This window comes from Heloderma suspectum, chromosome 4 (assembly GCF_057233095.1).
Source record: "Heloderma suspectum isolate Gila_16-S chromosome 4, 16-S_ref, whole genome shotgun sequence".
Classification (NCBI taxonomy): domain Eukaryota; kingdom Metazoa; phylum Chordata; class Lepidosauria; order Squamata; family Helodermatidae; genus Heloderma; species Heloderma suspectum.
In genome coordinates, this window is record NC_139461.1 from 240,244,207 (window position 1) to 240,269,790 (window position 25,584).

General features: G+C 47.0%; 1 protein-coding gene across 4 annotated transcripts in view; it reads right to left on the bottom strand.

Annotated features, from left to right (window-relative positions):
* The window catches only part of CELSR2 (cadherin EGF LAG seven-pass G-type receptor 2), a 113,251-nt gene that overhangs the window by 34,435 nt on the left and 53,232 nt on the right, over positions 1 to 25,584 (bottom strand). For all 4 annotated transcript variants that reach the window (XM_084852881.1, XM_084852880.1, XM_084852882.1 and 1 more), the window contains exons 3-8: positions 20,342 to 20,564; positions 13,614 to 13,729; positions 13,210 to 13,298; positions 3,202 to 3,359; positions 2,353 to 2,516; positions 1,902 to 2,027 (exon numbers count right to left, since the gene is read on the bottom strand). In XM_084852881.1, coding sequence (XP_084709007.1) covers positions 1,902 to 2,027; positions 2,353 to 2,516; positions 3,202 to 3,359; positions 13,210 to 13,298; positions 13,614 to 13,729; positions 20,342 to 20,564 — 876 coding nt within the window. The remainder of the gene's footprint in view (positions 1 to 1,901; positions 2,028 to 2,352; positions 2,517 to 3,201; positions 3,360 to 13,209; positions 13,299 to 13,613; positions 13,730 to 20,341; positions 20,565 to 25,584) is intronic.

A 25,584-nucleotide genomic window follows, 5' to 3' on the forward strand; every position in this document is an offset into this window, starting at 1 on the left:
GACAGATATCACCAGAATATGGTCCCTACATACACATAACCCGCAGATTCCCAGTCACACCCTACGACAGGGCTGCCAACACAAGGCCCATATGCTGCAAGTGCTTCCTGAGGCATATTTGTGTAGCCATCGATTCTTAAAACTCCCAGTTCTGCTTCGCTATGATTTTTTTTTTAAGTTCCTAGACCTCAGGATTACAGAGATGCTTAAAAATATGACAGAGGCTGATACAAACAATGGGTTTTTTACATGGAAGACTCTTGATGGCTATATATTACCTTGAGTATTAGTAGTAATAAATGCCTCTCTACCAGTTGCTGGGGAATATGAGTGGGAAGGTGCTGTTTCACTCATTGTCCTGCTTGTGGGCTTCCCATAGGTTGGGAACAGAATGCTGGACTAGATTGGTCTGGACTAGATTGGTCTTCTTATATTCTTATTGCACAGTGAGCTTTCCTCTCAATATTCTCATATTATTAAAATGGGCTTTTGAAATCATTCTCATGGGGTAAGATCACAAGCTATCATATCCTAGCACTTTTCATGTTGTACTGAAAGGGCATCTACGTATGTGGCAAGGGCCACAGCTTGCAGAGCAGGTAAAGCACCTGCTTGGCGTGCCAAAGGTCTCACTCAAGTTCAGTCCCCAGCAACTCCAGGTAGGGCTGGAAAAACTCTTGCCAGACACCCTGCTGAGCCGCTGCCAGTCAGTGTTAACAACACTGGGCTCGATGGACTAATGGACTGACTCAGTATAAAGCAGCTTCCTCTGTTCCTAGAACAGGGCTCTGGTGACAGTCCAGAAGCAGGGGAGAAATTCCCAGAAAAAGTAAGTGCAACGGACCAGAGAGTGGGGGGCCATGCTATCCAACATGTGGGCATAGGAGCGACCAGCGTCTGCACAACTTAAGGATTGTATAATGGGACTTGCACAGACTGGATGTGCCAAATGAGTGCATCTAATCCCCATTCTGAGCCAGGGACTGAATTAATGGATGTAGTGGAGGGGAGTGGGGAAGGAGGGAAGAGAGTCAGGACCACTTTTATTACCAGTTCTCTCTTTACTTATTTTTTTACAGGCTCAAGAACAGTGGGTTGCTTGAGCTAATATGTCTGTCCTCATGCTTTTAGCACGTCATTAGACTGCTAAAAGTGTGAGGATGGACATATTAGTAGCTTGATATTAACCAATCTGTTGACCCTTCCAATAGTGGATGTTTGGAACAGTACAGAACAAAAGGGCTAAGAAATGAAGGGGATGAAGGGAAGTGCTGACCAATGGGACCTGAACTATCCCCGTATCCAGACATGCCACCTCCCTAAAGAAGGACCTAGCCGCTGGGTCTGTTCCCCCCACCCCCAAACTTCGCCTGCTGGTACCAGATGACTGAACACTACCTTAGAAGACACAGTATAATGGTATTTGAGGGGACTGTATCCCATGCAGCTGGGTAAATAATAGCTCCTGTTTACTTACATTCCCAGGGCTTAGCAAGAATGTGTGAGCTACCTCTCACTCTCATACCTAGAACTACCACTACAACCCCGCGTCCAAGATTTTCTGAGCCATCATCCTTCCCTCTCTCCCTTTTGCTGTTTCTAGTAACGGGTGTATATTTTCCCATCTCGCTTGAAGCAGGGCAGACAGAGTGATAACAAACACTTCTCAAAGCTTATATCCCCCAATGGGCCCATGTCCCCCTAGCGACTAGAAACAGTCAGAGATCTTCTGTTAACATTCCACACCTTATTTTAGCTACCCTCAGAGGTAGAGGTAGAAAGAGCCAGAAAAAACCCTCCCACCAACATTTCTGGTCTCCCAGGGTGACCAATGTCCAAACAGTCTTAGCACAGTCTCCCCCCACCCCCCTCTGCCTTCTTTCACAGCCGCCACCCTTTACCTTGCTTGCAGTCCTTGCCTCCAAAACCCAGGGGACATTCGCAGCTGAAGGTGTTCCACTGGTTGACGCACGTGCCGCCATTATGGCATGTGTTGCTGTCACAAACATTCTTCTTGGCTGAACAGCCTAGAGGGTGAATGAGAGATGGCACTGGAAAGAGCACTGACAAGAGGATTCCCCAGTGGTTAGGAATGGTGTGCCAAGGCAGGCAAAGGCCGAGGCTGCTAATGAGAGCAATAAGGAGCTGGGTCAGGAATTATTTCTGAAACCTAATTCCTAAGGACCAATTGTATCACAAACACTGTCCACTGTACACTCAGGGCCTTCTCAAAAGAGAGAAGTCAGCGCTGCACTTTTCCTGCCAGCTTTCCACCCACAGGAATCCTGCCATTTGGGTAAGCATCCAATGCATGTGTCCAACCTTCCACCCCAGCTCTTAAACTCCCCATACCAGGCACAGTCCCATTGTTGGCAATGAAGTCAGCCATGTCCACCTCTCGATTATCAATCAGGAAGTCCCGCATACAGCCTACAAAGTGCCGGTTCCGTACCGGGAAGCTCTCAGGCAGGTCAGGAACGCCACCTAATAACAGTGGGCCTGTCAGATCCAGGGACCTAGAAAGCCAAAACAGGAGTTGCTCAGGAGGAGACCATGCCCAAGGGAATGGCTGATTAAGAGACCTCTTCTGATCTGAGTAGAGATTGTGGCTGGCATAATAAGTGGTGTTTCAGGTCAAGGCTGAAGGACATCAACATAGTTGTACCTGGAGATGTCAGGGCCACTGGGGAGCCAAACTATAGGGAGAAGAGGAAGATTTTAGCAAAGGACTGTTCTTCTGTGTGTAAGGCTGCAGTAGCAGAAGGTAGCTGGGGAACACTGAAGGGCATAGTAGCTCAACAGTGAAAAAATGTGATGTCCAGAGTGTAGCATATTATTTGACCTTGGGGGTCAGAGTTAAAACCCCGTGTCAGCCATGGACTGGTGGTGGTGATGGTGGGGCTTGGGCAAGCGACTGTCTCCCTATCCTAAACAGGAGCACACAAAAAGGCATTGCCTGCCCACCATGCACGGTCCCTAGAACTGAAGAGTGGTGGGAGGGGGAGCTCCCATTCTTGCAGGGTGAAGGTGTGCCTGGAAAGCCAATACAGAGAAACATTATCCCCACAGCCCATCACCCTGACAGGTATTTCCCCACTGAACAATAACCATTGTGGAGCCAGCGTGGCTTTAGCCCCTCCAGTTCCTTCCTCATTTCTGTAAGCCCACCAGGTGTGCTTATAGTGCACATAAAGCTCTCACTTCTTGGTGCCCGACTGTGTCCCTTGAGCAGAGCAAGAATAGTTTCCCAGGATGGAGCCAAACTTCAAGGCCACTGAAGTGTCACAGTCGTCGACGGTCACCACAGCTACTTTCTGGTCAGAGGGACCCTGTGGAACTCCAGACATCCCCATGATGGGCTGTGAAAGAAAAAGCAGACTCCTCTTGCAGGAACCCCAAGGCAGCCAGCTAACAGCCATGGCAGCACAATCAAACAGGGGAAAGGGAAGAGCAGGATATTGTCCAAAAGCTGGCAGAGCAGGCAAAAGCTTTCACCCAGCTTCCTTTGAGCTGGAGTAGCTCTTGTAGAAGAGATCCATTTCAGGCCTGCACTCTTAGGCAGCCTCAGGCAGCCTCAAATACACCAGCAGAAGACATTGGATGCCAACGCCACTTCCTGCTTCTGAGGAAAGAGCAGACTGCATACCTGCCAGGCACTGTTGAAAAGCAACTGAGTGGCAGTAGGATGTCAGGGCCAGCCACTTCCAAAGCACCCCAAGCTTCTAGGATGCTGAGCACACACAGGAAACAGGGCAGTAAATGGGAGGAATGTTTCCCTTGCAACTTCACTGCATATTTATGTGTGAAGCAGTGATTCTAATGAGTATTAGCAATTGAAAGGACAGAGCCAAGGGCTGGAACTTGTTCTAGATCGCTGCATCTTCAACAAAAGAGTGTGCATTGTGTATGCTCCCTTCGGGAGAACTAAATAATCTCATCTACAGAAATAGATCCAAGGGACTAATACGGTGTCTAATATTCAGCTATCAGCAGGTATTGCCCACTTGTTTCCACATATCTCTCAGCAGCAATAAGGGCTAAAAGCCTCTCCTTTTTTAAAGAGAAACCTGAAATTCTCATGACGCGAAATTCTGTCCCAGCTAGGGAGAGGTAAGATGTTGCAAAAGAATATAGAGTGGCAATGGACTTTTTATCTTGGGCAATATCTGCACCAGTGCTTTTTCATTACATCATCTAGTTTCTTCATGTATTTCTCTTGCTGTCCCTAAGCAGTGTCTTTTGTAAGGTTTGCATATTTTTTAACAGCAGGGGTGGGCAGACTTTGGACTGGTGGGAGCTACTTTTTAAAAAAATTAGAACCCCAAGGTCCGCTAATCAGAGCCAGGTGCAAAACGGGGGGGGGGGGGAGCTGGAGTAAATTCCTTACTGTATCCCATAAACCAAACACTGTACATACAAATAGAAAACCTACGTCTGAGTTCCTATAGATCAGGGGTTTCAACATAAATTCTCAACAGTATCCAACAGAGCTGCACAAAGACCAGGCCCAGCCCAAGTTATCTCACTGCCCGAGGCAAGAACACCCACCAGTGCCATCTCGCACCCCTTCCTCCCTGCTGCCTTCCACCTCACACCCCTTCCCGGGCTCTTGCAAGATCGCAGCTGGCCAAGTCTTGCAAGAGCTCAGCCAGCCAAAGCCCCACAGCAGCAAAGCTAAGGAGAAGTGTGTGGGGGGGGAGGCGCAACACAAGGGAAACAGGGTGCGTGGGGTGCTCCAGAGAGCCCAGCCAGCTGCTCTCTCACTGCAGCAAATGCCATGGCGGGACTGCAGCTGATGAGGCTCTCCAGAGTACTTGCTGGAGGCAGTGGCAAGACCTCCTGGCAGGGGTGGGGGAGCAGCACAGTTCGTCACTCCTCCGGCTCTACCGCCTGATTTGGGCACCTCAGTTTCCCTCATGATAGGGCTGACCCTCACAAAGACCTGGTCAAAGCAACCAATTAATGCTCATGTTTTACAAGTGAATTTACAAGTGCTAAAAGATAAGCAATTAGCATAAGGCCAGTCATTGCAGAGATGTTGCTTTCAATTTTACTTGCTATTATTAAACTATTGGGAGTCAGAAATCCTTAGTGATATACTGCAAATTATCCAGATATCTACCAGTAGTTCCAACCTACCTTCTTCCTGTTTTAAAGTGCAAACCCATTCTTTCTCCCATGAATAGTGTGGGGGTATTTTTGTATTTGGCGGCAGTTTTGTTTTAATTCTTTTTAATCACACCAAATGTGTAGCCAGCCAGATTCATGTTCCTTTTTGTTTTAACCAACAGATCAATCAAGCGCATAGTTTGATCATAAGTCATCTTTTCACAACGTCACCATTTCCCAATTGTCGTGGGCAGATCATTGGTCTTGAAAAGGTCAAGTAAATAAATGCAACAAAGAATGAGTTCTACATACACCAGAGCATAGACTTACAATTAAGAGTCCCCAAAGCAATTTCCAGGATTCTGTTTTTTCAAAATTTCTACAGAGCTGCCAGTGTGCGCAGAACACAAAGGTGACATATTCGTCCTTGACTAAAATATTTGGCCGGGCAAGGAACAAAAAGTGACTATTTATTTATCTCAGATAATTTCTATATCACTTTCCTTTTAAAAAAAAAATCCCAAAGCGGTTCACAAGATCAAAACATGAACAAATACCATAAAGATAAAAACACGGAAAAATACCATAAAAACAATCAAGAAAAAAATAAAACAATGACAAAACAATAACATCTCATTAATATAACTGGGGTAACTGGCAATGCTAGAGATCAGAAAATGCCTGGGCAAACAAATGCGTCGTATCTTGTGGGGAGAAACACTCTACATTAGGAGCCTGCCTGCTTTCAATGGAGAGATCATTCCATATGACTGCAATAGAGAAGGGCCTCCTCCTCACCATGGCAAAATGAACATCAATAGGCTGCAGTACGGTGAGCAAGCCCTCCCACTCAGAACACAGAGACCCGGGAAGCCTATCATGGGGAAGGCAGTCTCTCAGAAAACCTGGTCCTGAGCGGTTTAGCACCTTATCAACCAGCAGTAACATCTTGAATGTGGCTTGATAGCAAAATGACAGCCACAGTAGAGCTTTCAGCACAGGAGTCATATGTGTGCAGTACAAAGCTCCACGGAGCAATCTAGCCACTACATTCTGCAGTAACTGCAACTTCCAAACCAATCTCAAGGGCAGATATGCAGAACATCTTTCAGTAACTTCTCCCCTTTTATACATTGCTGGGGGAAGAAAAATTGAGCCAGGGCAATCTTGAAAAGACACCTCTGTAAGAGAATGTGAAATAGACAAGCACATGCAAAACCAGGCAAAGGAATAACCGAAGCTTTAAAAAGGTCTCTGCTTTGGAAAACTGATGAAACGGGTGAATGTGTCCATAATCAGATTAAAAATCTACCATCGGAAAGTAGGTCTGTGCACAGGTGCTTAGTAAAGCATAAAGAAAATCCCAAATCAACCCCATATTTTGCCATCACTATGAGCCAACCAGGTTAGTCTTTGTTCCCTGCTTGGATTTTCCCACTGCTGTGACCAACCACTTTGTCAAACACAAAAGATACCTGAATGCCTATAAACAAGTATGTGTCCCATCCCCACTGCTTTTGGGGGGCAGAGGGGTTGTGGGTTTTTGGTTTTTAATGTAACTACATATCTCTGCTATTTTAAATAAAATACTTTTTCCCCACCAAAAAACCGAGTATGAGGGTACTGTGTCACTTTGGCCTGTAAATGATGCAGCCTGAGTTTGTGTTCTGGACAATCTCTCTCTCCCCCTTTGTGTTTGCCCACTGGGCTGGTGTTCAGGCTAAGCGCGCGCGCACGCGCACACACACACACACACACACACACACACACCCCGCTGCCTGGAAGGAGAAAAACACATTGGTCATTGGTGACCGTTTTTGTGTGCCAGACTGGACTATAGAATTTTGAGAGGGATTCAAAGGCCATGGCAAGGAAACAGGACAGCTCCAGACAAAGGGAGAGAAATGCAGCTGGGGGAGAAGGAGGGGAGAGGAGGGCGTGGCCATGGCAACAGGTCACAGCAAAGCACCAAGGGACTGGCAGGCAGCCCAAAACTTCCCTCCGTCTTTGAGCCACTCCTTCCCACAGAACATGCAAAACAAAAGTGGGGGGTGGGGGGACTCAGTTTAATGCTCAGTGCACAGCCGAAGCACCAGAATCATTCAGGGAAATTCCCCAGAGTTGGAACACTTTTTATATTACAGTCTGTATTTGGTATAGACTGAGCACAGTAATGTAATTTATGAATGGCATGCATGTGTACAGAAACTGTGGCATTTGCCTGCAAAATACATGTGAAGATGACTAGAAAAGGACTGGGTCCCAGTTTTGTACAAAAGCTACAAGTAATATACACCCATACCATTCAGATGTGACATATTTTGTCCTCATATGCACTGGCAGGGGGTGTTGTACTTAGAAACAAGTACACAAATAGAAAAGGTAACTTGCTTTTCCCAATCTGCTTTCCTGGAAGCAGGTTCTTACTTACCACAGGTAACTAGATGGGAGTCTTTTTTATGTTCCTGGGATAAAATCATGGTAGAATTAGTATGAAATCTAAGGACTTTAGGCCTGTTCACACATAGTGGTGGCACATCATGGGTAAATTATCCCATGATTTGCCACGGCATGTGCTGGGCATCTTCTGAATCCTTTTCAAATTTTAAATCTCTGATTGAGCCGATCAGGGGTTGCTGGTTGACATCTGAATGCGAACACTATGGGTTAATTGTGTGTTAAATAACCCACGGTTAATCTAATTATTCAAAATGGCCACAGTACACCCACAATTTGCCACCATTACATGTGAACCACCAAAATAAGCCTGGTAGCTAAACTACCCTCTTTCTGCCATACAGCCAGTTTTGTAGTACACTGAATGTGTCCTCAGGTTACCCACCACCAAAGAACACATAAAGACATCTCTCCTTTTTTTTCTATCTAAGACAGGGGTGTTGAACTTCAGGCCTGCTGGTTTTTGCATGTTTTTCCCCCATTCTAAAAGGCTGAGATGCCTCTCCTAAGGCTTAGTTACTGTCAGTAAGAGCTTTAAGCTAAAATATGCTGGTATTCTTTAATATTTTGGCCCCACTCATTTTGCTTTTGGCCCCACCCACCACTGGAATGTGGCTCCTGAGAGCTTCTCTAAAATTGAATTCAGTCCTCAGGCAGCATGTGATTTAACACCCCTGATCTAACCCATGAAGACTAAAGAAAGGATGTCTTGATATTCAGTCAATACTACCAATCAGACCCCTGTTCAATCCCCAGAAAGTTCAACAACAGAAGGATAATAGCAAGGATCCAGGGATGCTTCCAATAAAAAGACATTGTGCAGCTATTCTATCTTTTTCTCCAGAATGGGTTTGTTTGGGGGGCAGGGGGGTTTGCAGGGGGAAAGACAGAAGAAGCAAGAAACCATGGGAGGATTACAAGTGGAAGACACTGTCCGGACCCCTCATAAAATTGTGTGAATGAGACACAGTGACTGCAGGATAAAAGCCTCAACTGGAAGCACCCCAGGTTATAGGGTGGCTGTACTGGATTTATGTTAATCACAGCTTCAGACATGTTTATGCTTGGTTGAGGCAATGCTGGGCAAGCTGTAGGGCAACGGACACAGCATGGGACTTGAGCTGGAAAAAAAATGGGTTCCAGTTTCAATCCATCTTCCATATTCCCACTGGACAGCTAAGGACCAAACTGAATTTGATGCGAAAAATGTTTTTGTGTTTTCCAAAATGCAAATAGCCACTGCCATGGGGCAGGACCCAAACAAGATCAGGACCACTGGAGGTACGCAGGAGGAATTTATCCCTTTCCCCTACTGTGATCTTGATGGCAATCCTCACACACACACCAGCACCCTCCCAACACTGCTATGTTGCTTCGGGGAGCAAGCTTCCATTACAGATAATAGGAGTGTGTGTGTGGGGAGGGAATGATTTTCATCAGGACTGGAGCAAGGGGAAAGGGTTCAACTCCCCTTCTGTGGCTCTGATCCTGTTTGGGCCCCACAGTGGAGACTATTTGCATTTTTAAAAAAATATGCACATTAACTGCACACATTTAGTTTGGCCCTAAATGACTGAGTGGAGAGGCAATTCTAGAGACCTACTCATTGGCGTGTGTGCGTGCGAGAGAGACAGAGAACTGCTCAACTGAACAGTCCCCTCCTTAGGTCTATCTGCCAGTCCAGCCCACCACTGCAAAATCCTTCTAATGCCTAAACAGATCCCACACTATACACACACAGACCTCTGCAAACATAGGCACTCTCCACAGAGACTCCGCACATGCCTGTCATAGAACCACAGCTGCAGTTCTCGTTACATCTATATCCTGCCCTTCTGTCTCCTCAGATTAACACTGGACCTTCACAGCAACATCCGGGAGAGTGAATTCCCCAAGCACATCCTTGGGCTGCGGAACTCAAAGCTGAGCAGGGGTCTGAACCTAGATTTCCCATGTCAAGCTCAATACCCTAGCCCAGCCTTCCTCAACCTGGCATGCTGGCTGGGAATGATGGGAGCTGTAGTCCAACACATCTGGAGGTGCCAGGTTGGGGAAGGCTGCCCTAGCCATTGCACTAGCCAGCCCTTTTTACCGCAGTACAACCAGTGGGCCTTGCTGCCTCCCACTAGCCCCACATCAGAACCATTGTCTTTCCTGCTCTAACAATGCAGCCCCAGCCTGGATTATCGCTCTGCCAGTTCCTGCTGAATCTTAGGGCTTAGAGTGAATGGTTCTCCTTTCCACTTTGGTCCCTACTTTGCTTCTTTCCACTGCCTGTGTCTTTACCCCCTTTTGCCTACCTTCCATAAACATGCACACAATTCAATGCAACTGGCCAGATAACCCAATCAGACATGCCAGCATGCCCAGAGGCAGCGGCTAATAGCACATACTACTGATAGGTCCAGGTCTGTTCTGTGGCTCATTTACCACCTCAGAGAATGGAGAAATTCCCAAAGAGCATGCTCCTATTCAGTAGGAGCACAGGACGACTGGACCAGCTATAGGCAACCATATTGCCCCCCTCCGCCTTCCTTTGTGAGGGACAGAGGGTGGAAGCAGCATCCCAGTCATGGAAAAAAAGACCTCACTTCCCACACATCCCAGCTTCTGCAGGCAAGGCACCCCCAGGGTTCATGCAGGTCCTCACATGCTTGCGCAGGGATTCATATTGGCTTGAATATGCTGCACTTATTTCCCCAATGGGAACAGCTGGGCTGTTTTATCCCCATTCGATAGACATGGAACTGAAACCCAGAGCTTGTTCGCCTTATCTAGAACACAAAGGGTTACAAGATGCACCACCTTCCAAGGTGCTTTTGTCAGTCGTTTTCTACCCTGGTGTGAGTCAACCGCCACAAAGCAAGAGCAGCCACAAACCACCAGACTGCTGTCATGAAAGCCAGCGTGGGCCAGCTTTTACCCAACGTAAGCCTAAGATAGCATACCTCCAGACAGACGGAGGGAGTTGGGTGTACACCCTCCCCATTTCCCCCATATCACATGCAAGAAGCCAGTTCCTGACTGACTACACATCCTCACAATCCCCACAGTCTCAGTTACCAGGGCAGCTTCTGTTCTAATCACATTCCACGGGAAAAGAAAAGAAAAGCCATAGGAGTATTTCCACAAATGATCCCTAGTGATGGCTTATGTGGGTGTGACAGAGAGTAATAATAAAATGCTGCGGAATAGTGGCACCGCACCCTTCCTCTGCCCTGGTGTTCCAGCCCAGTCTTTTGGCCTCCAGGCCACCAAACAGATCACAGCACAACAGCTAACTTTCCTTTGACAAGCTACACTGGTTACAAACTCTCCACTGGCACGCTACCCACTCGTAGGACAGGCAAGCGGCCTCAATCGCACTTTTGCTTCTTGCATGCACCATGTGCTTGTGGGGCAGCTATCCCTTTAAAACAGGACCCGAGAGGTCTGGGTGCAGAAACTGTCTGTACGGCACTGGCTGCAGGCTTTGGGAAGCTGGCACCATCCCACACTAGATAACACGAGGTAACTGTCTGCTGGCACAGAGACGGTATGCTTGGGTGAATCTCCCGCAGGCAGTCCAGCTCATCGGGACTGACGCCTGCATTTCAAATACATTCCCAGGAGTGGGAAGGCCAACACCCCATCCCAGCCGAAGGGCTGTCAAGCAGGAGCATGCAACTGGACTGCCCTGGACTCCAGCACGATTGCTCCATGCCACATGCAGGTAGCTCTGTCTTGCTGCCCCTCTTTAACTCAGTTTGAATGGTGGGGGATGGGGTGGGCACTGTCCAAGGAAGATAAAAAGCAACTCAAAGGAACAGACAGCTAAATACCTGTATAATCTAACACAGCTATCATCTAGCACAGGGGTGTTGAACCTCTTTCAGCCCAAGGGCCAAATTCCATTTTGGAAAAACATTTGGGGGCCACATTCCAGTGGTGGGTAGGGCTGAAGGCAAAAGGGGTGGGGCCAGCCCCTCCCCATGTACCAACTTATTTTAGCTGAAAACTCTTACTGCCAGTAGCTAAGCTTTAGGAGAGCATTTCAACCTTTCAGAAAGGGGAAAAAACCACGCAAAACCTGGGAAACCAGCAAATGATTGCTGGTTAGGAGAAAGTGGTGGGGCCAAGGCAAGGGAGCACGGCCATCTGGGAAACCGGCCTACGGACCTGAGGTTCTGCACCCATGATCTAGCACAATGTTGGTGCTAAATAAGTGTTGTGCATCAGTAGTGGTTATCTGATTCTCTTTTGAGTACCGGGGGTCCTGCCCAGTTTTAGGGGGTCATTACCATGTGCCTCGAAACAAGACACTGATGCAGTACCCTAAACTTCAAGCACATAACAATGATGCCTGATGAACAGCTAAAGTTCTGATTTGTTAGCCAGAGTTCTCAGGGAACACCTGAAGAAAGGAGAGGGCTTGTTTGAACCCCACGAAGACAACACAGAAGCCATTTAGGGGTTCTCAGCTCAAAAGCAAGGCATGCACAACTTCATTAGTTCCTCTCCCCAGGAAGCCACCACAAGTGCAGCCGTCCTGAGCTTTCATGGCGATGGGCTGTTCTCTCTGGGGTGCTTCCTTACATCCAGTGGGTCTGCCGATGGTCAAGGCTCTCTTTATTTGGAGAACCAATTCTAGATCCTAACCATCACAGTGAGGCAGGGTCTCTCTCTGCTAAGCTCCTTCTGGCTGCTGGCTGCTCTGATTCAGCACGATGCCTTTCTGAAAACAGCATGAGAAGTCTACTGAGCCTGCAAAATGAGCTGTAATTCACCCCACAAGAAGGGGGGGCGCTAGGCAAGCACAAGGACACAGCAAGCACGCACTGCAGAGGAGGGCTCCTCCGAACTCCCCAGCTGCAGAGCCTTAGATACTTGAAATGCTGCCTTTTGCTGCCTGGCAGTCTTCGTCCGCTGGCTTCTTTCCCCACCTTCCCCACCACTCCTTCCCCTCAACATCCCCTCCCGCCCCCAGTGCCACTCCATTCCCCTGGGCAGCCCCTTTTAGGCCCAGCCTTATTAACTGAAGCAGGCAGCTGCGTGTGACAATTGCACCAGCTGCTCACTGCCTCCTGCCCCCTGTCATCAGCCTCCTCATTAGAGTGGCTTCTTGGGACCTCATCACACTGAGACCACAACCACCATCCCCCCACCCCGAAATCCCTGCATTTAGGGCACTATGAATGCTAATGGCTGGGATCTCCAGGAGCCAAGAAGAGCCAATCATTTGGAGACAGCCATTGGTGACAGTGACCGCCCCGTAATCAAAAGCCCCTGCTGGCCCTTGAATATTTCATGGCCCAAGAAGCCACCCTTCACAGCAGGCAAAGTCTCCAACTACAGTGAGCAACAGAAATCACCATCTTAATCAGCCTTCCCCAACTTGGTGCCCCTCTGATGTGTTCAACAACAACTCCCAACATCCCCCACCCAGTATGGCTGGCTGGAGGATGCTGGGAGTTGTAGTCCAACACATCTGGAGGGCACCAGTTTGAGGAAGGCTGGTCTAGGCATAGCATTCATGGGATACCGATGAGAAAAGCTGGCATAAAACAAGCAGAGTTCTTCAGAGATTGTGCGTAGGCTGTTGTTGGCTGGTGCCCTGGGGACCCCACCAGGAGGGCTGTGCAGTTCGGCACAAAAGCATTTTACCTTGTTGTAGTAGTGCAGGCGGATGGTGTGCCATTGCCCATCACTCACGCCTCCTGGGATGAATGGGGCTACTGTGCTTGTTGACTCTCCTGCAGGAGGGATGAAACACAACTCAGGGCAAAAATCTTGGGAAGAGAATGATGCGTCATCCTCCCACCATTTCTCATGAGGACTCTGAAGAGGCAGCATATAAGCTAACAGTGTTAGTACTGGGGCAATTATACCATGAAACAGAAGTGTGGAACAGGAAGGCCTAGGGACAAAGGTAGGAACTAGGGCTAAGGAGTTACAAAAAGGAGGCCTGGCAAGGGGATGTTGGCACTGCCAGAACCAAGGGTGGGATTACTGTAAGCAGAAGCAGGGAGAGGGGACTGCCAGGCTAATGGGCTAGAGATAAACCATACCTGCTGAGAAAGTAAGCTGAACCTGCTCCTGCACAATCTCCAGTGCAACAAAATCATGCCGCTCATTGAAGCGCCCGTTGTAGAGGAGCAGCCCATCCCGTTCCTTCGTGGCAAACCTGCCCAAATAGAAAAGAAGGATGAGCCCCATGCCCAGAGTCTAGCATCTCAACACTCGGACTCAAGACATTCCCAGCAAGAACTGTAGATAGGACACAGCTAAGGTGATGCATGGGATCTGAACAAAGAGAGTTTCTGTCCAGCCAGAATCATTGCAGCTGTGGCAAAAGCCCTCGTGAAAGAAAGGCAAAAAAGTGGGGCGGGGAGAGTTTAAGAAGGCAAAAAACATTTGATTTCTCCAATCTCATGCAGAACTACATTTAGGACATGCTGAACTGTATCCTGGGACCCCATACGCCTATAAACAATTTTCCTCTGCACACATTCACACACAGAGGCAGGTCACCGGTAATTGTGGCTTCTTGCTACATATACATGTGCTGCAGAAAAATAAGACATGCCTGACAAACTATATGTGGGATTCACACAGGTTCCTAAGTGGAATTTCTGGGGAGGAAATCTGTCATGTGTGAAGTCACACCAGTTCTCTGAGCTGTTTGTTGCTAGGTTGCTGTGATTTCCCCAAGCAAGTAAGTCTGCCTAACAAAGGCATTCCTTTGTGGTTAGGTGTGCGGCTCCCTCACACAAAGGAGCGCCCATGTAGGCTGGCTCAGCTGTGACTCATCCTGGCACCCTTCCCCCCTCCCCAACCCTCCATTCATTCATTTTGGCTGCATGCGGCTGTGTGTGTAAACAGAACAAGGAACAAGAGCAGAGGTAAGTGCAGAGGCTGAGCTACAACAGCAATTCCACCACTGTCAATGAAAAGCTCTTGCAGGCTCAACCAACCAGTCAGCAAGATGCCAGTGTGGGCATTTCAAATGGCTAGTGCTGGGAGATGATGGATGGCTATGCAGAATTCCAAGAACCTAATCACTGCCTCCCAAAATACACATCCAAGACTGGAGACTCACATGTTGTAGCTGGGCTTATGATGAAATGAACTACCAAGCCTTAGCCAAGATCTGAGTCTGAAAAGAAAGTGCCTGCACTGACCCAAGGAATCTACAGACCCAGAGAAGAGGCAGGGAAACACAAGAACCAAGTCAAGATTAAGAAGTGAGAAAACAGGAGTGATAACTAATCAGGATCTCATTAAGGCCCTGATCAACTCTGGAAAGGTGGGTTCTGCTTTATGCTCTGTCATAAGATTACTTGTGGCCAAGGCAGCTCCTTCTCTGCTCCCCATTTCATCAGGCCGCCAGGAGAGAGAAATACTACATAGACAGGCTACATAGTGGAGCACTCTTGTGACAAATGTTAGAGCTAATTCATGTTATGATTTCCATGCAATGGTGATGTGGCAGAGCAACCAAGAGTTTACTTTTTTAGCATAGTGGCCAATCCTGTGAGAATAATGACACAGGTTAGCTGAACATGTCCTAGAAAATGTTCAAAATGTGCATTCAACCAAGAGGTGGTGATGAGTTGTTAACTTGACATGTGATCACAAAACGAGTTACCATAGCCACACACACAAAACATATTAACCTAATGTACACTCATCATGACACTACAACATTAAAATGGTTGAGTGAATGGTAAGTGTCAATGAAAGAGCAATGCAGTGCTTGCCCTTGGCTGGGCTATCATGGAAAGAGAAGACTTGCATGTAGTACCATCGCTCTAGACCAAAGAAGCAGGAATAAATCTGGAGTCAAGCTCTATGGCTAGCACTAGGTAGAGTTATTTTCCTTGAATGAGTAAGACTCTCATATTGATTCTGTGCAGTCTTCTCCTGCCTGTTTTCTGCAATCCTCTGGTGGAGCAAAGACAGTCTCGTTGCTAGCAGCATGCTCAATAGCTTCCTGGCACCAGACCAGGAATGGGGAGTGACAGAAAAACGAACACAGGAATTAAATGGTCCTGATAAACAAGACTAGCCCCATTCACAGGTGACACATGATCTTATCCTCTCTCTGCTGAGAAAGTGTTTAGGGGAATCATGGTACTTTCCCTTATATTTTGGGAATACTGGTACCTATCATCCTGTCAATAAGCTATATCTGAACGGAACTGAACTCACTGCCAGAAGTTAGGCAAGAATGACAGGAAATGGCTAATTTGTATATTTTGCTCACTATTTCCTACACACTCCCATCAGAGCAGATTACGTTAGATTTGCACATTGTCAACTATGCCTGTCCTTCTGGGATTGTACCATTTCAGATGGCAGATGGGGAAGTTACATGTTTGAATGCATGCCTGTGTAAAAACAAACTAATGAACGAACCAACCCTCCGTGTCATGGAGAAGGGATTTAGCTTAGCCTTTACTTGACATGCTAGGTTTTCTTGAGCAACAAGGGAGCTTAATTTTTAAGTGGGGAGAGACATCCTCCACTGCAGTAGCATGCTTGCCTCAAGACACACTTCTTAGCTGGACTGGACAATGGGTTTAACCAGGTTGGCCACCATTCCATTATCCTGATTCAGTCTCATGCCCTCTTCGCTACATAACTCCCACCACCATCACCACTAACATATATAATGCACCTATCAGCAGACATACGCATACTCTTTTATGCAGAAAAGACTAGAACAGCATTCATAAGGGACACTTAAAATGGTTTTGTGTTTCAGCCTGCAGGATGATGTCACATCAAACACCATTATGCATGTTCCATGGTTATAGATTTTGTACTTTCAGAATTATATTGTTTCCTAGAACAGGAGAGGTCCCTCTGGTCTCAATAATATGATCCCCTATGGTTAAAAGACAACCAAACTACAGTTGGTGACCAATGCTGCACATCTTTAAGATGAACATCAGTTCACAGTACCCAGGAAACACCAGTTCATTCAAATTAAGTAACCACATTTCTAGATTCCGTCATTCCAATTAAATATGGTTGCCACCTACATTACATATTTCATTTTCTGTCTTCACATGTTAAAAAAGACTGAGTGCTCTGTGGATGACAGTGCTTGCTCACATCTTCATTTAGAACATTGTCTCTCTACTATTCTCTCTGAACTTTCCACCAGCCCCACATAAGTCCACCTTGTAATTCCCAGTTATCGAAGGACAGAATGTCTCACTGGCCAGAAGTCGGCCACTCCTGGTTTTGACCCAATGTTTAAGATGTTTGCAGCAATGCTCCAAATCAGTTATGGGCCACATGTAAGAGGTTCTACCTGCCCACCCACCCCCACCCCCAAAGCCAAACTGAACTCCCAGATCGCCGAGTGGCTGGGTTACTGCAGCAGCCACTTTTGTGGCTGGTGGGAAATGACAGGTTCACCAGCCATGGCCACTGCTGCTTATCAGGGCTGCAAAATGTGCTTCCCATCTGAGCCAAACAAGCCTTTCCCTCCATGGTGACCCCGCTCAGTATTGCTCTCCTGGGCTGATTCTTTATAGACTGTCAGCACTTGGCAGCCCTCCCCCCGAAATACACCCACACAATGGGGTAAGATTGTGACAAGTATGCAGAGCAAATCGGGAGATCCAACAGACCCTCCCTCTGCCAGGCACAAAGAGGCCTTGGCTGGCTGGCTCCTTTGTGCTGGGTTAACAATAGAGATGGAATTTGAGGGATTATGGGGTGGGCAAGACCAGGAAATGGGGGTGGGCTCTATGATCTCATCAGAGGAGCCCAAGGGAATCAGATCCTCACCAGCAAATATCCTACCCATGGGCAAAGGACAGAAGAATGGGAAAAAAGATATACTAATCACAGAAGTTTTGCCAGGCTTCTCCTTGGAGGGGATTCCTTTCTGGGTGCTGTTAACTTATAGGTGTTGATGCAGCAGCTGGAAAGAGGAAAATACTGGACAGCAGACATTGCACCCTTGTCTCCAGCCAGCAGCAAATGCCTAGAAAGGCTGAAGAGGCCAGGGCCAGGAAGGTGAGTGGCAAGCATGCCCCAAAGCAGCAAATAAAGGTAGCTCCCCACACTGTCAACTTGTCACAAAACTGGGAGTGCAGGAACAGTCCTGGATTAAAAAAAACTACCTTTTCCCCTGAGCTGAGCTTGCCCTTGTCACTGATACAATGATGTTGGTTGTGCAAACAGTGCCAACACTGCTGTATATATAGCCATCCTCAGGTGGACAGGTAGGACAAGGTGAAGTCCCTGGGATGATGCACATCCAGCTCTAAATTGTCATGCAGATGTGCCCTAAATAACCACCCTTTCAAAATCTCAGCAGAAAAAGAGCCCAGGGGCAGGAAAGGAAGCTGGATTTGTATCAGAAACCCTTTAAGGCTGCAATCCTAAATACACTAACTAGGGCACCCTTCCCCAACCTAGCAGTTTCCAGATGTTTTAGACCACAGTTCCCATCATGCCCAGCCTGAGTTTGGTAAGAATTGTAGTCCAAAACATCTGGAGAGCCCCATGTTGGGGAAGGCCACACTACACAGTAAGCTTCATTTTGTTACGTTGGGACCTATTTCTGAACAGACATGCTGAGGCTTGCTCTGTACACTGCCTACTCACATGAGTCTTTCCAAGGGCAGGAAAGAAGTTTCCCTCTCTCTTTCTCAGCCATACAGGCCCCTGTGGAGTCAGTTTCAGGGGCTCATTACATCGTTCATTAACTGGGATTCTACCCTGTTATTCAATATATGATGTGTTCTCCCTCCATTTATTCATCAGTCATCAGAATTATGATACTTATCAAAACTTAATGTCAAGAAATGAATGCTATAGGGATCTTAGAAATGTGTGTGTGGGATTTTTATGGGATTTCCCTGAGCCTGAAACACTGGTACAACAGTTCTTCCTATATTCTGATCTTCTGCCAGGGCTGCAACCCAACCCTTTTGGTTTGTCTTCATAGACATGCAGATGTTAATATATACATGCCCAATTCAAAGTGCTGGCGTTGACCTTTAAGACCCTACACAGCTTGGGAACAGAATATCTAAAGCAGGGGTGGGGAAGCTGTGGCCCTCCAGATGCTATTGGACTCCAACAACCATAAGCCCCAGCCAACACAGACAATAGCCAGGGTGCTGGGTGCTGTATTCCAACAACATCTAGAGGGGAACGGATTCCCACCCCAGATCTAAGCGAATGAGATTCATATGTATCTGCCTGGACTCTTGCATCTTCCAAAACTCTCCTCTGCATGCCCCCGCTAAGTAAAAATAGGTGGGTGGCTACAAGAGAGAGGGCTTTCTCAGCTGTGGCATCCCCACTTATAGAATTCCTTCCCCAAGGAGGCTTGCCTGGTACCCACTCTGTTATCTTCTTGGTACCAGGTGAAGACATTCCTCTTCTCCCAGGCATTTTAGAGTTTGGATTTAGGATTTTAGCTGGGAATTTTTAGAAACCTGTAGAGCAGGGGTGCAGAACATCCAGCCCACAAGCTTAATCCGGCCCACAGTGTGCCCCAATCTGGCTTGCACAGCCCCTTGGGCCTCCTCCAGGGGCGGGGCTTAGGCTCCAAGCCCTGCCCACTGGAGGAATCTGCTTGAAGGGCATCCCCCCTCCCCCCGCTGCTAGTGGGGATTCCCCTGCTGGTGAGCGCCAGCAGCGGAACCCCCACCGTTATCAACGACCTTGGGTCTGAGATAGCAGCTAGGCTGCGGGGTAGGGGGCATTGGGACTCACCGGCATCGGGAAGAATGTCCACTCTTCCATGGGTGGACAAGTCCCCGTCTGCTTCACCTGCCCCGCTTCTTTCCCATAATGGGTGAAGGAGGTGGGTGAGTGAAACGGGTGAGTCCCCTTCACTACGCTGTTGGAGAGGTAAAGGGGACTCAGCTGCTTCTGCTTCACCGACTCCACCTCCTTCCCCCACTGTGGGAAGGAGGTGGGGCTGGTAAAGATGGGGCTGAGGTGACTGAGCCCCTGTCACTTCTCAGAGGAGGAGCACGAGGGACCCAGCTGGCTCTGCTTCACTGTGCCCAGTGCTGGTGAGTAGTCTTCATCTTAATCGAAATTTTTCTTCATGCTTTAGTGTCGTCTTTTTTTTTATGAGTGCTGGTGTACCATAGCAGCAAGCAGCTGAAATCTCCAGTTGGATTCTTGCCTCTGCCATTATCACATTGGTGAGTGGCCTGAGACAGGCAAATCCAGCCTTCCCCATGGCCAAATTGCTATGCTGGCTGGGGGTGGTGGGAGTTGTAGTCCAACACATCTGGACGGCACCAGGTTGGGGACGGCTGGGCTACTCTATCTAAGTTCCTCTTCTGTAATACAGGGATAATAAGGCTTGCTTACCTTACAAAGGTGTTGTATGAGTCACGTAAGATCATTCACATCAAGTATTTTGAACATTCAAAACCACAAATGTTAAGTAATAGTACTAGAATTGGTTAAATATTTATATTATTAGAATTATACTGAATGTTTGAATTCTTTTCCCACTGACTTGCTTGGCTTTATGTCTGGACCTTTAACTTTGAAGTTTTTCTAATACATTATATTTGTGTGTCTCTTTTATGCCTCAGCTGTATGTGTCTGCCTATTTTTTAAAATTTCAAAATAAGAAAGAGATTTAAAACAAAACAGTAGCAATAACTTTAAGAGAGTTAGTTATCCTGATGTCTCCTAGTCCAGAGCACAGGGATGATTTCTGGGGAAGAGCAAAACGACACAAATGGGCATATGAATGTATCTGTCTTGGACTTCCCTTTTTCCCAAGCCAAGTACTTACGTGAGGGCGATTGTGAAATGGAAGCGCTGGCGCAGGCCCTTAAAAGTGAGGAAGGAGTGGGCTGGGAAGCTGCGGGTACTCATCTGGCAGTAGGGCTTCTCATAGTCTCCTGACAAACAGTCACACTTGAACCCGCCCACCAGAAGGTTGACACAGGTGCCGCCATTCTTGCAGACTCCTGGGGTGCAGCGGCCCAGGCGGGAGTTCACCTCACAGTTCTCCCCTGTAGCGGAGGCAGAGAGGAGCCATCAACACTCCCGCAAAAAAAGTCATTTCATGAATATACACAGCACGGGAGCCTTCCATGCAAAGGGGTTCAAGGACAACGGCCCCCAAATACTCAAAGTCCATTTGGAAACTGTTCAAAGCCTCTCCAAGGCAAATAGAGTCAATTCACACATCCAAATCAGCAGGCTGAAAATGTGGGCTCAGTGACAAAATGGCTCCCCCATACACCATACCAACTCAAGCCACATTGATACGCATGGCACGCCAAGTCTGCTGACAGTGGGGCCAGCAGAAGCATGTTAAAAGTAGCTTCGTTAGAAAGCTGAACGCATAGTCAAGGAATAACACAACCCCTCTGGCATGTGCAAAATTCTTGCATGGATAAACTTCAACACACACATAAAGAACTCTCCAATATGGCAACATGAATTGATCCTAAAAGTCTAAAATATCAGACAGAAGGTTGAGCCTGCTTCCTTCCTCCCATTAGTTCTGTTTTTAAATCCTTTCCTCCATCAACACACTGGGTCATCCGAAGGCTGTGCCATCAACACCTTCTCAAGTCTGTAGTGCTTCAACTCCACTTTGCATTGGCACTTGACAGCAAAGGTGTAGGATGGCCCTTTCTGATGCAAAACTTTGAGACCACTGAACAGATATCCACATCCACAAGGAGTCATTTGAAAACCCATGGCAGACAAGGGGGTTTAAAGAGAGGAGGGGCCTTACCTCAGCATCAGGAGAGGGCAAGCTTCAAACTTGTGAGATCTGCTTTACTTGGACACCAAGACCATCCAACCAGAGCCAGGTGGAAAAGACATATACTTAGAATGAAAGAACAGGGTGCCTCTGAGCAGCTGCTGACACAGGCATTTGTTTTGAGTACCAGAAGTGAGCTGAGCAAACAGTCCTGCCTCACAGAAATCCATTCCTGGCTACTTTCTTCATTTCAGCACTCTAATTTGATGGGCGGGCAGGCAGGGAATCATTGTGCTGTGGCTATTATTAAAATAATTGGAATTCAGAAATCCTTGCTGATCTACAGCAAACTACCAGGAGAATGCAAACTACCTTCTGTCCACCCCTGCTGCATATGATGCCAGGTTCAATCTCTCACATCTCAGGAAAAAGGAGTTCAGGTAGCAAGGCTTGTAAAGGCCTTAACCTGAGATGACTGCCAGTTCTGGGCTAGATAGACCAATGGCCTCTGTAGATGGCACCTTCATGTACGTTCAGTTTCACATTCCAATGCCTCCAATAATTCCCTAAGCCAGTCTTCCACAATCTGGTTCCCTCCAGATGTTTTGGACTACAGTTCCCATTAGAGCCATTACACCAGCAACACCTGGAGGAGCAATGTCTACCTAACCAGCACAGGTCCACTGTAACAAGAAAGCATCAAGTGAGGTGAGACAAGCAAAGAGGAGAAGGATGGAAGAGGAGAATGCAAAAACAAGGAATGGACTACAGAACCTTCTGAACAGAGGTATGATAATGCTCCTGGCCTGCCTACAGATGGTCCTTCACTACATAATTCATATAAAATTGTTGAAATGCAAAGTTCTGTTTACAGTCCCTATTTTTATCCATCCTCACCATAGCCCCGTGGGATAGATCATCAATACACCCATTTTACATACTGGGAACTTAGAGCAGGGCATCTCTACACCAGCCTAAAATCCTGCATTTAAAACGGGGATTTCTGCCTCCATTTTAAATGCAGGACCACAATGTCTCCCTTTTTCACATGCTTCCTTTTCCCTCTCCCTCTCCCCTTCCCCACTCCTTCTCCCTGTATCTGAGTCTTCCATCATCTTTCATTGATCTCGCTCCTCTTCTTGCCGCTTTTACTCTTTTCACGGAGGAAACTGAAGCGGAACACAATGGGGTAATTTGATAGTTCATTATTTGCAATCTATTTAAAAACAGAACAAAGGGAATTTAGTGCAGGAGATGCCTTGAATGATCATGGAGTCATGTAAGGAGCCCGCAAACTTTCATGAAGGTGCAATCTCAATTGCAGGATAAAAGCTCAGTGTGAAGGAGGATTACTTTCTGAAGGCCAATCAAGGAATTCATGATTCAGCAGGGATTTGAAGCCAGGTTTCCAGAGTGCAAGGCCAATAAATGCTCTATTGACTCATTAAGATGAGAGCAGACAGAAAAACACAACTAAGCAGCAGCAGGCAGAGCAATTCAAAGAGGACAGCAGAAACATCCAGATGGAAATGAGAAGCAGCAAAGGAGAAACTCATATAGAATATGGCCAGAAAGAGTTCCACTGCACAATCCTATGCACACTTACCTAGGAGCAAGCCCTGTTGAAAGCAGCAGAATTACTTCTGAATAAGAATGCTTAAGATTGCACTTTTAGGCCTCAATCTTAGGGCTTAATCACATGGGAGCTTTTATCCTGCGACTGACATTGTTTCCTTCATGGAAGTTTGCAGGCTGTTTACATGACACGGTGACCCTCCTGCATTAAATGCCCTTTGTTTGGTTTTTAAATAGATCACAGATAATGAGCTATCAGTTTACCCAGTTTTGTTCTGCTTCAGTTTCCTCCATGAAAAGAGGAAAAGTGGCAAGAAGAGAAGCGAGATCAATGAAACATAATAGAAGACTCAGATACGGGGAGAAGGTGGGGTGGGGGGGAAGGAAGCGCATGTAAAGGGAGTCAGTAGTGATCCTGCATTTAAAAAGGAAGCAGAAAGCCCCATTTTAAACGCTGGATTTTAGCCTGGTGTAGAAATGCCCTTAAATTTGCTTAGTACAGAACAAATACCATTGAACTCACTGGGACTTAATTCTCAGTCATTTAGGATCTGTAGTTTTAGGGCCAAACTAGGTGTGATATCAGGAAATCCATGATATCCCTCTGCCAGCTGCTGTTTGTTCTGGAGGTAAGGTGGCCATGTGTCCTACTTTATAGGGGACACGCCTCTATTTGAAAAGCTGTCATAGAATAGTCCTCGGTTTGAAGGCATCCACTATTTCAAGGATAGACAACCTGGTACCCTCCAGGTGTTTTTAACTATAACTCATAGAATCATAGAATAGTAGGGTTGGAAGGGGCCTACAAGGCCATCGAGTCCAACCCCCTGCTCAATGCAGGAATCCAAGTCAGAGCATCCCTGTCCAGCCTCGTCTTGAATGCCTCCAGTGTGGGAGAGCCCACCACCTCCCTAGGTAATTGGTTCCATTGTCGTATTGCTCTAACAGCCAGGAAGTTTTTCCTGATGTTCAGCTGGAATCTGGCTTCCTGGAACTTGAGCCCATTATTCCATGTCCTGCACTCTGGGATGATCAAGAAGAGGTCCTGGCCTTCCTCTCTGTGACAACCTTTCAAGTACTTGAAGAGCGCTATCATATCTCCCTTCAGTCTTCTCTTCTCAAGGCTAAACATGCCCAGTTCTTTCCGTCTCTCTTCATAGGGCTTTGTTTCCAGTCCCCTGATCATCTTTGTTGCCCTCCTCTGAATCCTCTCCAGTTTGTCTGCATCCTTCTTAAAGTGTGGTGCCCAGAACTAGACACAGTACTCCAGATGAGGCCTAACCAGTGCTGAGTAGAGGGGAACTAGTACTTCCTGGGATTTGGAAGCTATGCTTCTATTAATGCAGCCCAAAATAGCATCGGCCTTTTTTTGCAGCCACATCACATTGTTGGCTCATACTCAGCTTGTGATCGACAACAATTCCAAGGTCCTTCTCACTTGTGGTGTTGTTGAGCCACGTATCCCCCATCTTGGAACTGTGCATTTGGTTTCTTTTTCCTAAGTGCAGAACTTGGCATTTATCCCTATTAAATGTCATTCTGTTGTTTTCTGCCCAGCGCTCCAGTCTATCCAGATCACTTTGCATTTTGTTTCTGTCTTCCAAAGTATTAGCTATCCCGCCCAATTTTGTGTCACCTGTAAATTTTATCAGCATTCCCTGCACCTCCTCCTCCAAGTCATTAATAAAAATGCTGAAGAGCACTGGGCCCAGGACTGAGCCCTGCAGTACCCCACTCGTTACTTCTCCCCAGTTTGAGAAGGTCCCATTGATAAGCACACTTTGAGTCCGATTCTGTAGCCAACTGTGAATCCACCGGATCGTTGTTTCATCTAGCCCACTTCGAGCTAGTTTGCTCATCAGGATATTGTGGGGCACTTTGTCGAAAGCTTTGCTGAAGTCGAGGTATATGATGTCTACAGCTGTCATTCCCACGGTCTACAAGGGAGATTACTTGATCAAAAAATGAGATCAGATTCGTCTGGCAGGACTTGTTTTTGACAAATCCATGTTGGCTTCGAGTAATCACTGCATTGTTTTCAAGGTGCTTCCAGATGGATCGCTTTATAATCTGCTCCAGAATTTTCCCAGGGATTGATGTCAGACTGACTGGTCTGTAGTTCCCAGGTTCCTCCTTTTTACCCTTTTTGAAGATAGGGACAACATTAGCCCTCCTCCAGTCATCTGGCACTTCCCCCGTCCTCCATGATTTCTCAAAGAGAATAGACAGCGGTTCTGAGAGTTCTTCTGCCAGTTCCTTTATTGCTCTAGGATGCAGTTCATCTGGCTCTGGAGATTTGAACTCATTCAAAGTAATTAGGTGTTCCTTGACCATATGCCTATCAATCTCAAGCTGCGATCCTGCCCCTTCAGCCTGTACTTCGCCTTTGCCAGGGGGGTCATTGACCCTGTTTTGGGAGAAGACTGAGCCAAAGTAGGAATTGAGCACCTTTGCCTTTTCTTTGTCATCTGTTATTGTTTTGCCATCCTTATTTAATAGCTGAACAACCATTTCTTTCCTCTGCCTTTTACTATGCATGTAGCTGAAGAAAGCTTTTTTGTTGTTTTTAGCATCCCTCACTAACCTCAGCTCGTTCCCAGTTTTAGCCTTCCTGACACCATCCCTGCAATTCTGTGCTACCTGCCTGTACTCTTCCTTTGTTAGCTGGCCTTCTTTCCACTTCCTATATGTGTCCTTCTTTGTTTTCAGGTCATCCCTAAGCTTTTTGTGAAGCCACATTG